This window comes from Amia ocellicauda, chromosome 13 (assembly GCF_036373705.1).
Source record: "Amia ocellicauda isolate fAmiCal2 chromosome 13, fAmiCal2.hap1, whole genome shotgun sequence".
Taxonomy (NCBI): Eukaryota; Metazoa; Chordata; class Actinopteri; order Amiiformes; family Amiidae; genus Amia; species Amia ocellicauda.
Window position 1 is genome coordinate 1,254,279 of NC_089862.1, and position 17,073 is coordinate 1,271,351.

General features: G+C 38.0%; 1 protein-coding gene across 5 annotated transcripts in view; it reads left to right on the plus strand.

Moving 5' to 3' along the window:
* Positions 1-228: 228 nt before the first annotated feature.
* The window catches only part of LOC136766295 (dynactin subunit 1), a 128,448-nt gene continuing 111,603 nt past the window's right edge, over positions 229-17,073 (plus strand). The window contains exons 1-2 of one of the 5 annotated variants that reach the window (XM_066719668.1): positions 229-480; positions 6,342-6,456. Coding sequence is in view for 3 of the 5 variants with exons in the window: in XM_066719671.1 (XP_066575768.1) it covers positions 16,052-16,084 (33 nt within the window). In the remaining 2 variants the exon portion in view is untranslated. Of the gene's footprint in view, positions 481-6,341; positions 6,457-15,856; positions 16,085-17,073 lie in introns of those variants that run through there. The other 4 variants (XM_066719667.1, XM_066719671.1, XM_066719665.1 and 1 more) reach the window with 4 other exon arrangements.

Here is a 17,073-nt window from a genome sequence, read left to right on the forward strand (position 1 = left end):
TGTAACCTAAATTATTGGAAATTCAAATCTGTAAAAAAATAAAACATTAATACAAAATCATGTCAGGGTTTGTGAAAGGTTTATTTCGATTGATGCATGTGACGTCTGACGTACCGCAGCCACGAGCAGCCAGCGCAGCAAGCTGTGGGATACGCGAACACGACCTGTAGTCTCTCGAGCAAAATAATGAAATCAGTAACTGGGCATGCGCAACAAGGGTCCTTAGAGTAGCACTCCTGCCGGGTATGGATATTAAACCCAAAATATTTCAATTTTGGAAGAGGAAGCACCGCTTGATTTGTTAATTTGATATCTACTATTTAAGTAAAAATATTAACATTTTAATTACAAACGAGTTATTAAAGTATATAAACAAATCAGGCAGCAATCAGGCGAATCAAAGGAAGGCACAGGAAATTGTTGTGTTAGTATTTGCTTGGAGAACTGCGGGAGAGAAGCTGATCTGAATCTTAATTTCAGGTAAGAACGGATTGTAATTCGAAAGAAAAGTCGGGGAAAGAGGGACACAACCAGACACATGCAGTGGAGATTATATCTGAGAAGGAAGAAAACAAAAGGGTGTGCTCAGTCCGTTCCCCACTTGCAGAGGGAAGGGAGTTGCCGGTACAGGCCTGGTTTGAATGGATGACTGGAATATGAAGGATGTTATGAATGTTATATTATTGCTGTGGAGGCTAACATGACTAGGGTGTGTGCCCTGAATCCGATACATATATAAATAATTTGCTTGGGCAGGATGTGAGAGAAGTAACTTTTGAAGTAATTCTGAAGTTTCTTTATAAACAATTAACAACTTTAAAATATTAATCACAAGTATAAAAACCTACAGGCACACCATGATCACTCGAAATAATGGCACACTGACATTAAACATGCATGTGTGTTAATGCATGTTTAAACATTTATCAATAACATTTTGTTATTCACCACTCTTGAATACAATTAATATATTTTTACATGTATTTTTTCTCCCCACAATACTTGCGAATTAATTTCACACTGAAGGTTGTAAAATATTGTTAGTATGGTTAAGATGTGTAAGAACCATATATAAACGCCTAAGTAATTCATTATGACAATATGCATGCTTGCAGCAAGTTAGTGTCCATATATGCTATTATATAAGGACTTTGACAGTGCAATTAAGTAACATAACGATGGATTTACTGATATGAATATTTGAAGAATAAGGACTTTGCTATTACTTGACCAAATAAAACATACTCTGCAGATACCAAGTTGTGTATACAGTACAGTGTATACAATGACGACCTGCCCAGATGCACAGACGATGTTTCTTTAATATACATGGTATAATAAAACTACAAAATTGCGGTATGAACAATACCGTACGTTGAATTGAATATTGACGTATAAAAATTAATTGGTATGTTGTCAAATGTATTATTAGCATCCCCCCATTGATACAACATGTAACAAGTGTTAAAACGGTAGACCGAAAACATCCTGGCCTTGTTAACATACGGTGTTTTCCCAGTGTTTTCCCATATTGAAATAAAGGTTGTCCTCCTAGTCTACTATTGCCTTGCTATCTATCCGCCTTGCTGTAGAATGTGAACTACCCTCTAGGCTGATTTTTGCCTTTCTTAACTTTATGTATAATATAGTTTTATTTTAAAAAATATTTTCTCTAATATTGTGTATATTATTACAAAAGTTATCGTTTGGTATGATGTATGCAAAATTGCAATTTGTATGTTTTAGAGTCATTCCCACTCCTTTAGAGCTGTGAACTGTTTCAGTTTATGTAATATTGGTGAAGAGGTGTGTTATTTCGTTCTGTGGCAAATTCAGTTTCCATAAAGATCCTGCTTGCAGCTCTAGTGGATTAGTAAAGTCAGGACAGCTTACTCCAGTCTTTTGAATTAATTATTGCACTGTATGTAGTGTTGCACAGTATACAGAAAGTTTGATTAGGACTGCAACAAATGACTATTTTGATAATCGATTCATCTGTCGATTTTACTACTTCAATTAATCGAATTAAAAAACAAACAAACCATAAATTCCAGAATTAAATGCAAGTGTTGTGTTAAATAAATGAAAGGTTTGAGTTTGCACATTGTTCTCTTTAAAACAACTTGAGATGGCAGTCATAAAAACAATAGAAAACGTGCAAAAAATAAAGGGTTTTATAAAGTGCATTAGCAACAGGTGTTTTAACATTGTTCTCAAAACAAAGCTGTTTTGCTGTTAAGTTTGAAAGTTGCTAAACTGTTTTGATGAATAATGAAAAATAAAGAAAATGATGCAGAATTCTAGAAAGTGGTAAATTATGTTAAATACTTAATAAGTAGGCCTGCAGGCTGAAATACTGTTCAGTGTTTCCCACAGGATTTTGGGAAACTGGTTGGGGGACACAGCACCCTCTACGGGTGTTTGGGGACAGAAAATGTTGTAAATTTTAATACTTAAATGCATCAATCTTGTGTACTTTGAGAGGAAAAGAGGCTAGATCTGTGAAGAATTTTTCGCTTTTGTAAACAATCCAATCATAAACCCATGCAGTTGTATCAACTTGTAAGACACTACATTTGAGCCATCAATGAAAGTAAGTAAAAGCTGTCACATGTAGTGGTTTATTTAAAGTGTTTTCATTCCACTGCAGTCAATTAATGAGAAGAAAACAAAAATATGGGGGCCACACACATCAGTGGCAAAGTTTGCATCCTGCATTTGGACACTCAATTAGGTGTAATGAAGGCGTGTGATGTGTGATGTAGGGCTTTATGAAATCCGTGTTGTGGAGAACACGAACGGAATTGCGGAATTCAGGGTAAAAATTCATTGGAATTCATGAAAACAATATGTTTAGCACTTTTCAGCCACCATACACGACCTGTAAAAAAATAAAAACAATAGAGAAGTGCTGCCTGCCTCTCGTGCAGCCTCACTCTCATTACTGAAGCTCCAGTATCGCCTGAGTGAAAATAACAACCAATAATGTAATAAGAGTTATAATCGTGTGTCTCAGAAGGATAAGAATAAACATTTTCATCCTGTACAGTCATACAATGTATGTTTGTGTATCAAGTAAAGAAAGGATACACAGCATATCAGCTTGTGGCCAAATAACTCCTATTAAATAATTAATTATTTGTATTTACAGGTGAATGTTATGTTTGTTTTGAAGTTGAATTTGATGCTATCATAGTCTGCTGAAAGAGATTGTTGTGATGGGACATTGAAAATGATTGGTATGCCTGTAATTAATAATAATGGTATTAATATTATTACTACTACTACAATGTATCCAAGGTGATGAACAGAATTAATTAATAGTTTAGAGTTAAGCAAAAATAATTAGTTCGAAATACAAACTTTTTTTAGTGTGGCTGTTTCTCAGCAGCTGGTGGTAAAGAGGGTGTTTTGGGTCATTGTCATGCTGGAATACCCATCCATGACCCATTTTCAATGCCCTGGCTGAGGGAAGGAGGTTCTCACCCAAGATTTGACGGTACATGGCCCCGTCCATCGTCCCTTTGATGCGGTGCAGTTGTCCTGTCCCCTTAGCAGAAAAACACCCCCAAAGCATAATGTTTCCACCTCCATGTTTGACGGTGGGGATGGTGTTTTTGGGGTCATTCCTCCTCCTCCAAACACGGCGAGTTGAGTTGATGCCAAAGAGCTCGATTTTGGTCTCATCTGACCATAACACTTTCACCCAGTTCTCCTCTGAATCATTCAGATGTTGGCAAACTTCAGACGGGCCTGTAAATGTGCTTTCTTGAGCAGGGGGGCCTTGCGGGCGCTGCAGGATTTCAGTCCTTCACGGCGTAGTGTGTTACCAATTGTTTTCTTGGTGACTATGGTCCTAGCTGCCTTGAGATCATTAACAAGATCCTCCCATGTAGTTCTGTGCTGATTCCTCACCGTTCTCGTGATCATTGAAAGTCCACGAGGTGAGATCTTGCATGGAGCCCCAGACCGAGGGAGACTGACAGTTATTTTGTGTTTCTTCCATTTGTGAATAATGGCACCAACTGTTGTCACCTTCTCACCAAGCTGCTTGGCGATGGTCTTGTAGCCCATTCCAGCCTTGTGTAGGTCTACAATCTTGTCCCTGACAACCTTGGACAGCTCTTTGGTCTTAGCCATGGTGGAGTGTTTGGAATCTGATTGATTGATTGATTGCTTCTGTGGACAGGTGCCTTTTATACAGGTAACGAGCTGAAATTAGGAGCACTCCCTTTAAGAGAGTGCTCCTAATCTCAGCTCGTTACCTGTATAAAAGGCACCTGGGAGCCAGAAATCTTGCTGATTGATAGGGGATCAAATACTTATTTCCCTCATTAACATACAAATCAATTCATAACTTTTTTGAAATGCGTTTTTCTGGATTTGTTTGCTGTTATTCTGTCTCTCACTGTTAAAATACACCTACCATTAAAATTATAGACTGATCATTTCTTTGTCAGTGGGCAAACGTACAAAATCAGCAGGGGATCAACTACTTTTTTCCCTCACTGTATGTGTAACATTGTAGTTCTGATTGCTTATGGTATCCATATAATGTCATGACATAAACATTAATAGAAGTATAAATCGGAATACAAATGTATTATTGGAATTGGATCAAAAGACCTGGGGCTTAAGCCCCGGAAGCCCAGGTCTAACGACGTCACTGGCTGTCCACTCAAGTGCTGGAAAGAGAATGCTAGGCTGTACCCACTGCCCTCCAGTCTAGCAAAAGTATACCTCTCCATACCAGCCACCTCTGTCCCTAGTGAAAGGGTTTTTTCATCCGCAGCGGACCTTGTGAATGTGAATAAGATCTCAGCTTCTGCAGGAAAATGTGGATATGATGATATTTGTTTAAAAAATCATGTAAAAGAAATTCCAAGCTGGGAAAGAGCACAGGCAAAGCCATAGTTTGTTTATATGAAGAGATGTATTTGCATTTATTTATTTATTTGATTTGGGATTTGTTTTAAAATTTTAATTTTGTTATTTGACATAAAAGATATTTAAATTTCACAAAGAAATGTGCAGTATTTTGTCTCAGTGAGAAATAATAAAAGGACTGTTTTGTCTTAAATCTAATTTTGTAAAAAAAAAAATCGTGCATCGTGAAACCAGAATCGTGAATTGTATCGCATCGCATCATGAGTTGAGTGAATCATTACATGCCTAAAGTTTGGGAAAATCTCAGTCTGGAGAACCAGCGAACCTTCAGCTGTCAAAGACAGCCCTACTGCAGTCCCCCCATACTGTAGGTTTTTTGTATTAGAAACCAGAAAAGAAAAATCAGAATAAAGAAATTGTGATATTAAATGCGAAACCATATGTGAACGTAATGACACCTAAAAGATAAGCTGGCAGACTTGATGTATTGCTGCTGAACTTCATCCCCACTCCTTCATAACAACACAATGCTGAATTTAGAAATGGCACCCTTTTTGGAACTCATCTAATGAAATGAAAATGAGTCAATGATTCAGTATGGGATTTTAAATGAGTGGATCGATGAGGCTGAACAAGAACTGACCTTGATGAGCTTCGAGATTGTTCCTCTGGATTTAGCTTCCACACATGCAGCCCCCTTGTTGTCATGGTGATGTCTTTTTGTTTTAATTCAACAAAAGGGAGACAAAAATACAAAAATGTGGAGTTATTTAAAAAAGAAACAGTCATCCCTGCTGTGAAACCCTCCAGTGTTTTTTCTTGCAAGTTGCTTCATTCCAATTGCGGAGCAGCAGCTGCGGTGTAGAGGGTAAATGCTCTTTCTCCTGGCAGTGATTCCGCTATTTGTTTATTAGAAATTATATTGCGTTATCCTCTCTAAATCCACTTATATTGTGTCAGCTAGTGGGATTCGAGGCTGCTTTTCTCTGTGGCTCTGCTGATGCTGTGAAATGGTACAGGTTTTGCTAAGCTCAGGCTCTGCCTTTTTTTGGGTTCTGTTGGGTCCTAATGCCAGATTGTTTTTCCCTGTCTGAGGGCTGAAATAAAACACGACTGGAAATTATGGTCACCTGGTCACCCTTGGTGAGTAATTTAAAGGCAGGGCAAGTGACAAATATGAATTACTAGCCCACCTGTTGAGCAGCATTTTGTCAATATTTTGTCATAGTTTATTTCCCTCTGATATACTTTCATTGCAATGCCGTGAGTTTTGTCTTGTTTCATGCTGAACTAAATTCAGTGACGCGAGTCCACCTTAAACTTGCCACATCTGTCTGTGAGTTCTTCAATAAAGCCAAACAGCAGATTATGCTTGGAACATGTGATCTGTATATCATTACACAACAAGGGGTTCTGGCGCTGAAAATGATTAGTACATCACTTGATTGTTGCAGAATCCACACAGCGCCTTGACGGAACAACTCCCCCGTCTTGGTGATTCTCAACTTGTGAAAGAAGAACCTCTCCAATCTACCTGCAAAGAAGTCTAAAAATTACGCAAGTCTAGTGGTAGGTGGACTCATGGTAAATGTGTACTTTATTTTGTGTAAGTCGCCTGGGTAAGGGTATCTGCTAAGAACATTAATTTCTTAATCACATCCACCAGGGACCCATGATTCCTAGGGGGAATGAATTTGGCGTAACACCAGTACCAACTGGGAGACGATCCTCCCATGATTCATTGCGCGTGCAGTTTTAAATAAAAACCTGAAGCATCGTGTTGAACAACTGAAATGTTCCTCAAAAAAACATCAGGGATTTGCTATTTTGGTTTCTTGTGCAATGAAGAGGGCTAGGCAGATGACAATGGAAAGCCAAAATGCTAAAAATAGGTTGGTCGAACGTTCCCTCTCAGTTTTCATCCCTGCAACAGCGCCTCCACGCAGCAAGAGGGCGGCACCGTAATTTTCGGCTCCTCCCTTCATAAAAAGGCTCAAGCCTGGGCGGGCGTTCACCCCTGGCGGGATTTGATAGGCTACAGCCCCAGGTAGTTGAGGTTGATGGAGCTCTTGCATCTGACGTCAGGAAGTTTAGTGTACTGTTTGGAGTTTATTGCTGTATACATGTATTAAATATGTTATTGCTTTGGGGTTGTTTTGTTTCTATACAGTAATTAATTAATTACAATGCAGTTTTTAATGATTATTGTGCAGTCCGAGTGCAGTGCATTGTATTGCTAAGTGCTTGCTCGCAACTGTTCTGCTTAAGTCTGTCAGATGTGCATACGTGTGTCTGGGACAGTAAGTTTTGAAAATGAAATTACAAAACATCCAGTAAAGCGGCTGTAGTTTTATACAAATATACTAACAATAGGCTACGTACTATTCAGTACAGGGGCATTACATTTTCATTCACAGTACTGTACATTACGTTTTATTTATTTAACAGACCATATTTAATGCTGTACATATGAAATATGGTTTTGTGTGGCACTATAACATGAAGTCATTGTTTCTAATGCAATAAACATTAGTGGCACGGTGGCGCCGCTGCCTCACAGCTCCAGGGTCCTGGGTTCGAGTCCCGGCTCAGGTGTCTGTCTGTGTGGAGTTTGCTGCTCTCCCCGTGTCTGGGTGGGTTTCCTCCCACCGTCCAAACACATGCAGGTTTTAGGTTAACTGGCTGCTAAATTGCCGTGTGTGTGTGTGTGTGTGCCCAGCAATGGACTGGCGTCCCGTCCTGGGTGTATTCCTGCGTTGCGCCCTATGCCCGGCTTCCCGGCCCACATGGATAAGCGGTTTCGAAAATAGATAGATCAACCTTTGACGCATTGTTGTTGAAAATAAAATGTGGTTTTGAAATCAACAAACTTTCATTACCAGACTTGTGCTTACAAAAACTTTATTTTATATAGACTATTCCTTATTTTCACGTATGTTTTCTCACAGAACAAGAAATAACTGTATATTATAATACTTTTACAATATCAAATGTGCTGCAAACATATTGCAATTCTTCTGGAAATAGATTATCAGTTTTAACAAGACACAATAATGACCAATAAGTTGATGATAATAAATACATACATGTATATAAGGTTTATTTATTTATTTTCATTGTATTGTATACATCAGTATTTTGTTGCAATACTAACAACACTATGAATCCATTTTAAAGTCTTATGATATTTGCATTGTCTCACGCGTACAAATGTGTGGTCCTGATAAGATGCGCAGCGCTGTCAGTGTTGAATGGCGGCTCGGCGCTGCAGTGCGCAGGTCAGTGTGTGAATGGTGACTCGGCGCTGTCAGGGTGTCCGCTGTGCTGCGACATTCCACTCTGAACTCTGAAAAAACATTTTGCCCACGGTAGATCATGTTCTTGAAAATTTCCATTGATTACTTTGATAATCTCAGAACTCGTGCATTCAGACTGCATTTTACAAAAAATGTTCTGTGAAGCGTACAAACACCATTAGTTGTGCGTCTTTGGAAATATGCGTTGACTCATCTAGCTGTATTGCAGACGATTCTGATGATTTTAGTTTTTGGATTAATTGAACGGTCTCGCATCTCAGACCATTTTGTCAATTTGGCATGCTGCTGTTGTCTGACAAGGGTATAGATTTCAGTTTATTCCCACACTCCCCTGCAAACATTGTATTGCACATATCACTGGCTGGTGGCAATATGTCTTTCTGCGATGGAATACGATTGATTGCATTGAGCAATGCACAGTGCTACTTGATTTGAGGCTTTGAGGGCATTCTGGCTCACCTTCGATTCTTTTCTCATCAATGTCTTGTCCTTTAAAGGTTCTTAGACATTTCTGGAAGTATTCCAACTGTTTATTTTTCAAGTGACTGTGGTTCGTGTTTGTTGCAGCAGCTTGGATGGTTTCATACTATCGTTTGATAGGCAGCTTGTACAAACGACACACACCGGCTCATAATATACTCATGTTTATGATGACTGCAAAACTTGAAAAAATCTAAAAAACTGCAACTTTTGCCACAGGAATTACTGTGCTTGGGGAAACCCAATTTCCGAGTACATTTAGAGCCCTGGTTGCTGATTTGTTAATCCTTGGGAGTTGACCAATGAGAGCACTCCATACATCTTTACTGTTTTCATCATACAAAAAGCATGGCGGAGTCTAGTTAAATTTTGAGTGACCTAATGGTTACAGAGCAAAATGAGCAAGAATGAGCAAAAACTGTTGACCTGAAATATAAGGATGACTACCATAAGCAACTCCTCGTCATCTATAAAACCATAAATAACCACTTAGCGTTGCGTATAACTAAAATATAACATCTTATGCAACATGAAGTGCTTTGAAATGTCTCTTTCTATAGCTGTGAACATTAATGCAGAAAATGTCCTTTTCTAGACAATGCCTTGCAACAGGGCTGTTTTTTGTTACATTTAGCAACCTGGCATTCTTTATTCCTTGAGCCCTTGGGGTCTGCGGTTCTGGCGGTTGAAGAAGAAATTATACATTTATACAGTTATACATTTTGTCTAGTTTACAGATGAAACGCTGTATAGGTATTTCATTAAAATATTTAATAACATACAAGAACGGATATGCAGGAGAAATTCACGTAGCCTATGCAGAGAGATACTTTTGAATTGCAAAAGTACAGATTTGTGTTTTTCTAACTAATAGTCCCATTAGAGTGGTTCCCATTAATTAACTAAACTGTGGTGGCCCGCCGTCTCAGAGCCACAGTTTCAGAATAAAGCCGAAATATTTTGAATCGCATAATAAACATAAAAGATCACTGTTTTGCACCGTTGCTTCAGCAAAGCAATTCTCACTCACAGCCAGTTAGCCTCTCCTCTCCTCCCCTCCCTTTGTCCTCGAGATGTGAGCGGGCCTTACAACAACATTTGAGCTTGATTGATGTAAATGTTGTTACAATGGTTTAAAATAGGGATGTACATGACACACATTTTGACTCAAATTCCACAGCTGTTGTCCACAACTATTCGAATAGCCACACAGTCCCCCCAATTCAAAATACATTACATGTGAAATAATGCAATGTGACATTTTTTGCAATTACCAAAAGTTCTGAACTTTATTTATAAATGCTTATCTAACACAAGTGGTTCGTGCTTCCTGGGCAATCACAAGGCCGAAAACTATGTGGAGCTGGATGAGATTCTGGTGAAGAACTACGGCACAATGGGCTGTAGGATGTCCCTCAAAGTCCATATCCTTGATGCTCATCTTGATAAATTCAAGGAGAACATGGGAGCATACTCAGAGGAGCAAGGCGAGCACTTTCAAAAGGATATACTAGACTTACCTACCAAGGACAGTATAACGAGAATATGATGAGAGACTACATTTGGGGGCTAATTTGGGGGCTGATTCGTGACAGTATAATTGTAAATGTCAAAACTACTCACATCAATCTTTTGCAGTCAGTTTTGTATTACTTAATAATAAATACATAAATAAATACATGCTAATTTGGATTCATATGTTTTTTTCTGACTTTATGTGAACAAAAAGACTAAAGTAACTAAATACATGTTTATTTGGATTTCCAGTCATTACTATAATTATTAACCATTATTTGTAGTTGTGCTTTGGTTTTCCCTGGAAGCTTCTGACTCCATGGTGATTCTCATGCGCAGCGTTGCCACGCACACACTACTGAGTGCCGCACACCCGCTTAGAAACACAGGGCTCATAAACCAATAAACCTGTGTTTTACTAACACCCTCATTACCAATAGGAAATATTTTTGAAAGGTGTGCTGCATTTGAGTATCCATGGTTTTGATAGCTTATTTTCATCATGACTGAAGATTACCATATACTATGGCATAGATGCACATTTTTACTGCAAAGTTAATACATTAATTCAAAATTCACAATAGCAATTAAAATAAAGAAAAACAGTAAATGTTTGATGAAGATTTGGATATTGTCAAACAAAAACTGTCTCCAAATGACAAGCAAGCTCAGATCACAGTAATCTAAAGAATTTTTTTGAAGAACGTATCTTGGATAAAACTACATGATATTTATAAAACTTTCAAATCCTACATTGTGTTTTGGCTGTGATTCGTATTGCAAAACGTTTAACATACATAATAAATAAGTTACACTTTTGAGGGCATTTTTATAAACAAATGCAGCTGTGCTGTGCTGCCTGCACTATAACCTGCCCCTGTTGGATCGGCAGTACTGAAACCTGATTTGTGTAAAATGCTAATATAAGCTAGATCAGCACTTAACACTATCATTTTTCTATTTATGTGTGAAATTGCTCATGTACCTTGGTCTTTGTTCTAATGGATAGAACATGCATATTTTCATATTTTTACTTTATTCTCCCTTATTCTAAATTATTTTTTACAAAGTTTGATTTGTGGTTGTTATTTATGATGAAAATATAATGTTAAGTTTATTATATAAAATGTGAAAATATAAAAATCCTGCCTTCAGTGCATATTTGACAATTTCTCTGACAGGGAGAGATTTGAGGGATCCATGCTAGGAAATGTCTGTTTTGCATGTTAACAAAAAAAGCAAATATTGCCGGATATATCGGTAATCGGGAAATTTAGCAGACATGCATCAATGACCACGACCCACGCCTGTCCGACCATCCCGCGATCCAGTACTGCATTTTGGTCCCCTGTTCCCGAGCCCCCGAGGCACACGTGACACATGGTTTGATACTTTATCTTAGCAAACAATATAGAATTGTATTTTAACTGAAAATGCTTTGGTTGTGAAAAATACGCAAGTACGTTGGTTTTACTTGTTTACAACTAGATAAAGTGACAGTTTTTGATTATAGCTCTGTGTTCTAAAGAACTAATTTAATATATGCATATAATGAAATTTGTACTTGCGTGCAGAATCCCTACATTTCAATGTTGGCATGTCTGCTTATGGGAAAATATTTTTGAGACGATAAGTTAAACGTTTCATCGTAAAGTTTTGTTTATTTGGGACATTACAAATGAAAAGCTCATTGCCCTCATTTTATATTGTATTGGAGCAATGTTCTTGCATAGTGTTGTACATCACTGCCTCCACTAGAAATTGCCCAAGGGCATCAAGTCTGATGATCTGCTTCATATGACCTCTGCCATCTAGGAACAGACATCTTCTGTTATGGGATTAAATAGTTTGAAGTCTCTTCTAATTTTCCAGAAGGTGAAAATTCTCCCCCAACCCCCCCCCCTCCCTGTCATGTTATGTGTTTGAAGGTGATAAAATATTTCTCTGCAAATTCTGTTTGTGTGAAGTTAGTGAAAGCTGCAGTTACTTACCAAAGTATGTAGGGCTATATGAAATCCGCATTGTGGAGAACATGGACGGATTCGCGGAATTCAGGTTTAAATAATACCATTATTATTATTACTACTACGATGTATCCAAGGTGATGAACATAATTAATTAAAAATGTTAAGTAATTAATAATTATTTTTCTGCATCTGAAACCATTTTTTTTGTGCAGTCTATCATGGAACAGCAATCGGGAAGACTTTTTGGCAGTCTACCCATAGTCTGTACAATATGAGAAGGAAGATCTAACAAAACAAAGTCTGTAAAGAAGAGGGACAGACCATGTCTTTGGTGTGTTGCTGCGCTCCTCGCCCTTTTTACCAACAGTAAAGTATGTAGGGTAACCGTTGGTAAAAATGGCGAGGAGATGACATGGTCTGTCCCTCTTCTTTACAGACTTTGTTTTGTTAGATCTTTCTTCTCATATTGTGCTGTTCCATGGTAGACTGCACACAAAAAAACGGTTTCAAATGCAATTTTCTTATTTATAGCGCAAAACAATACATTAGCCAATATAATCGTATATATATCCTATTTGATTAGTATTATAATGTAGTTTATTAATATGTAGTTAGTCTTAAAAAATACAAGGGTTTGGGGCTTTTAATGGGGCATTTAAAATCCTGTTTTGTGGGGGAAATAAGGTCCATCTGCTCATAATGTCATATCTTAATGTTTCAGGGTTCCCCTCAGCTATATTAATAAAAAAATGGGTGCTTGAAAGTTGAAAACAAAGTACAAACTTGAAAAACAAGTTATCCACCTACTCACCCCCCCACTTAAAAAAAAATCTGAAATCAGGAAACAATAAATCTGAAAATTCTAAATAATAAAACGGATTTCATATAGCCCTAAGTATGTCACATTTGAGTAAATTACAGCGTTGGATAAACCGGTCCTTTTCCTTTCATGTGAAAGCAACTAATAATTAGCTGCCACTCTGAATGATAATTACTAGTCTTTCGGCTCCAGATGTGTCATGAATAGAAATGCTTGGTAGCCTATTTTAATAGTCAGACCTTTTATCCGGGCTCAATATTTGGTGTATACTATTGCTTGGCTATTTATTTTTTTATTTTTTTTGTAGTCACATAGTGTCTTCTAATAGGGTTAGTTCTACAACAATATAAAGTAGAGTCCTGCAAGGAGTAGATGGCTGCTGTGCTGGACTGTTTTTGTTTTATGCAAGGGCTAATAAACACAGACTGGTTCATCACTGTTAGTTAGCAGCTACATTTCAATATGTTGAGTCTGTGTACAGTTTTCTTATACCCCGTTTCCTCTAGCCACGTTTAGCTGCACCTCAGCGTGGCCGTGCCGTGCCGTGCCGGGGGGTTTCCACTAGGGCTCAGCTGCACCTCCGCCTGTGCCTGGACTAGTTTCAGAAAGCACAGTTTCGTACATCGTATCGGCTGAGTCCCAAACTGGTCCGAGACACGTACTTTGACGTCCTGTCGCAGCCTGACGCAGCGCGTCTGCATTCTGAAATTGTAATTACAGTAATGGCGGCCGCTCTCGATGCGAGAGTGCGGTAGAAACTTTTCACAAGAAGGAATGTGTGTTTACCTTGGGAAAGCGATTCATCTGGAGCAGTTATTAATGTATGGTGGAAAAGTGACACACAGGGTTAATTGCTTGGCACAGAAAGACATGTTTGTTAAGAGTGTTTGAAAAGATTGTGAAAATCCTGCCGGAGAAAGGAATGGATCGAACTGCAATACAATGTGCCCCGACGAAATACATTGCTTTTTTTGTTTTAAATACCCGCAAACATGAAATATTCGTCCTGGATTTGAATTAAATGTCCCGATGTCTTTTAAATAATTTTGAGATAATTTACATGTCACGGTTTTTAGCTTCCCCCTGTTTACACTATCTTAAAACTATGAAAATGTTTAAAACAGGCTAATTTTTATTTGATCAATTGCATATAGAATCGTATATTTTAATTATATTTGTAATTCGTCGTTATCGCTATAACTATATGTTAATGGCAATCCAAATCCAAATAGACGCTTTAGCGACTGCAGAAATACAAACCCTACAACCTTACAAAACTTGGCGATTAATACAACTGATCCATTCATTACGGTGTCAAACGTGTTTTTTAAAGGAATCCCATGCAAATTAAATGTGGTGCCCTGCAAAGTTATTGATGTGAGTCTTTTATTTTTCACATTGATAAAGCTGCAGGTATACAGAGAAAACATGCTAACACTGAATTTGTGGGAAAACTGTTGAGTAAGTTATGGATGCCAGAGTGTTGTAACCGTATTTATATACACATGTATGAGTATATAAGAAACTGTATTTGCTTAAGAAACTGACTGTGACTGTCATACTGTATATTTACATATATGACATATGTAGTGGCTACAGGACAGATTTAAACCCAGCGCACTGTATTTAATATTGCAACACAGTTAATTTTCCCACAGATCAATAATAAGGGAGAATATCTGGATACTTAAATTATGCTATATTGTCAATGTTAATCGGATCATGATACAGGGAGAAGCAACATGGTTATTTACAATGCGCTGGTAAACAAAATAAACTAGGTGAACTTTTAAGTGATGTAATTTGTTTTTATATATTGTTTCAATGTGTCCCAGTTTCTACTTTTGAATATCTTGTATAACTTATACTATAAGACTGTGTTAGATATCGTAAAAACATTTCAGCCCAAAGTTTATTGCATTTTAATGTTAGCGGTATTTCAGCCTCCAGTTTAAAGCACTAAATCCCAGAGTGCCGAGTGTCCCAGATGCGATTTGACCTTTCGTGTGTCGGGCACTTCCTAGGGCAGCTGTAGCTCATGACAATTGAGTGGAACCGCTGTGGGGTATAGTTTAGGTGCACAGATATATCACGTCTACGCTGAGGTGCAGCTGAACGCAGCCAGTGGAAACGGGGTATTAATCTTCCTCACAGCAGACACAGATGTTGTCTGTATGTGCGTAGGTAACAAATTGCATGCCCCACAAGAAATCCACCAAATTCAGAGGTGTGCAAAATTTGGTAATGAATGTTCTGCTTTTCCAGCCCTCAACCATGCATATCACAAGTGAATGTATGAGCACATTCACAGACTATAATCTGTATCTCGTATATATTTAAATATTATATTAAAAATATATCATTTTAATCAAATCACAGTAAACTTAATATCTTGTGCTTAATAAGCTCATCAGTGGCAGTAACAAGACTGAGAACCAAAATGTTTAACATTTCTTAAATTAACCAGCAGGTTGCTTTCGTGCATTTCATTTTCTTAACGTGATGCAGCACTCGACAAGTAACACAAGTATACGTCTTTAACAAAGTCTTAGTGCAGTACAGGATTATGCAACAGGACTACTCTTCATATACTTCCAAAAGCCTGCACTACACAGACCCTACTGTTACGGTGTACTGTTTGAATGGCTCATGTAACAGACTGATGTATATACAGTGAGCACTAGGACCCAGCATAGACTGGAGCCTGCCAGCCCTCCTGCAGCAGGCAACGCCGGCACTAGCGCAGTGCAATTCCTCAGCAGATGCTCTGACATTAGATTTTTTTTTTCTTTATTTTTTGTTTTTGCTAAATTTAAGACAGCTTGGGGGTGAAACCAGTAGGACTGCTTTTAAGCATCAAGCCCAGATTGTGGCATACTAGACATTGGAGCTGAAGACCAGCTATAGAGAAGTTGGCAAGCCAGTCTGCCTGACTAGGATTCTAGCAGCCATGGTCTGATCACTACAACACAGACAAAATCATTGAATCACCCTCCCCTTACCAAAACAAGGGAAAAAAGGGCATAATCGTAATCATAATTCAGCTTCACAACAGGAGAAGCAGCATGGCTCAGACCAAAAGACACATGTACAGCCGGGTGAGTAAATCAGTTTGGTGTTTGATTTAAGGTGTATGAACCTCGGCGTTCCTGCCTGCATTTCATCAAACAAAAAAAGAATGCTGACATTCACGAGGACTTCAAACAGACACTGGTCAGATCCTATTATCCTGGAAATCTCCATTTAAATCCAAAAAAAATATTTTAATGGTGGTGGCACAGCTTGTTTGCTGCAAAAGTCTTTGAGGTGCCATTGTTATTATTATTTTGTGTTGTTGCTGTTTTTCTGTCATTTTATTTAAGTCATGTGAAATTAAGTTTAGCTTAAGTGTTTTTAAAAGCATTACAGGAATCCATGTCTTGCTACTTGAGGAACTGAGGAGAGGGGGATAGGGCCATTAAATTAGTACTTGTTTTGTGGTGAGACCCTCCCTTAATTCTCATTCCAAACTGTAGGCTACAACTCAAACATGGGGAGGAGAATGCTCCAAGAAATGACGACTTGTCTCCGTAGCTCTGAGGTCCAGCTACTGTCAAGGAAATAAAACATTTCTTAACAGCATTGTAAAATATTTTGTACAAACATCCTGTTTCTACAGTACACACTACAGTGGTTGAATGTTGCATCATGGTTTTCAGAGTACTCAACATGAATAATTCCTGCCCCATCACCAGCCGTCTGATAACATTGCTTTTCTTTTTTCTTTTTGGCTAGTAACCTATTTGTTATCAGGTTTGCTTTTTTTTGAAAATACTGATTTGAACAGTGCCTTCCACTGTTTCTCTGCCCCTCGGTGGATCTGTAGGGCCAGGTTCATATCAAAAGCATGGGTACTGATTTAAAATTCATATCAATATCTGTGCATTACAAAATCTCTATATATAATTATTTTCATCACATGGTATTCTAAAAGATAGATATTGGATTTGAAAGCTGAATATTCTAGGGTTAAACTATGTAATCTTTTTGTTTAGTTGGACTGATATTTCTGGAAGTCTTAATGTCAGTCAGACAATCACAGACTATA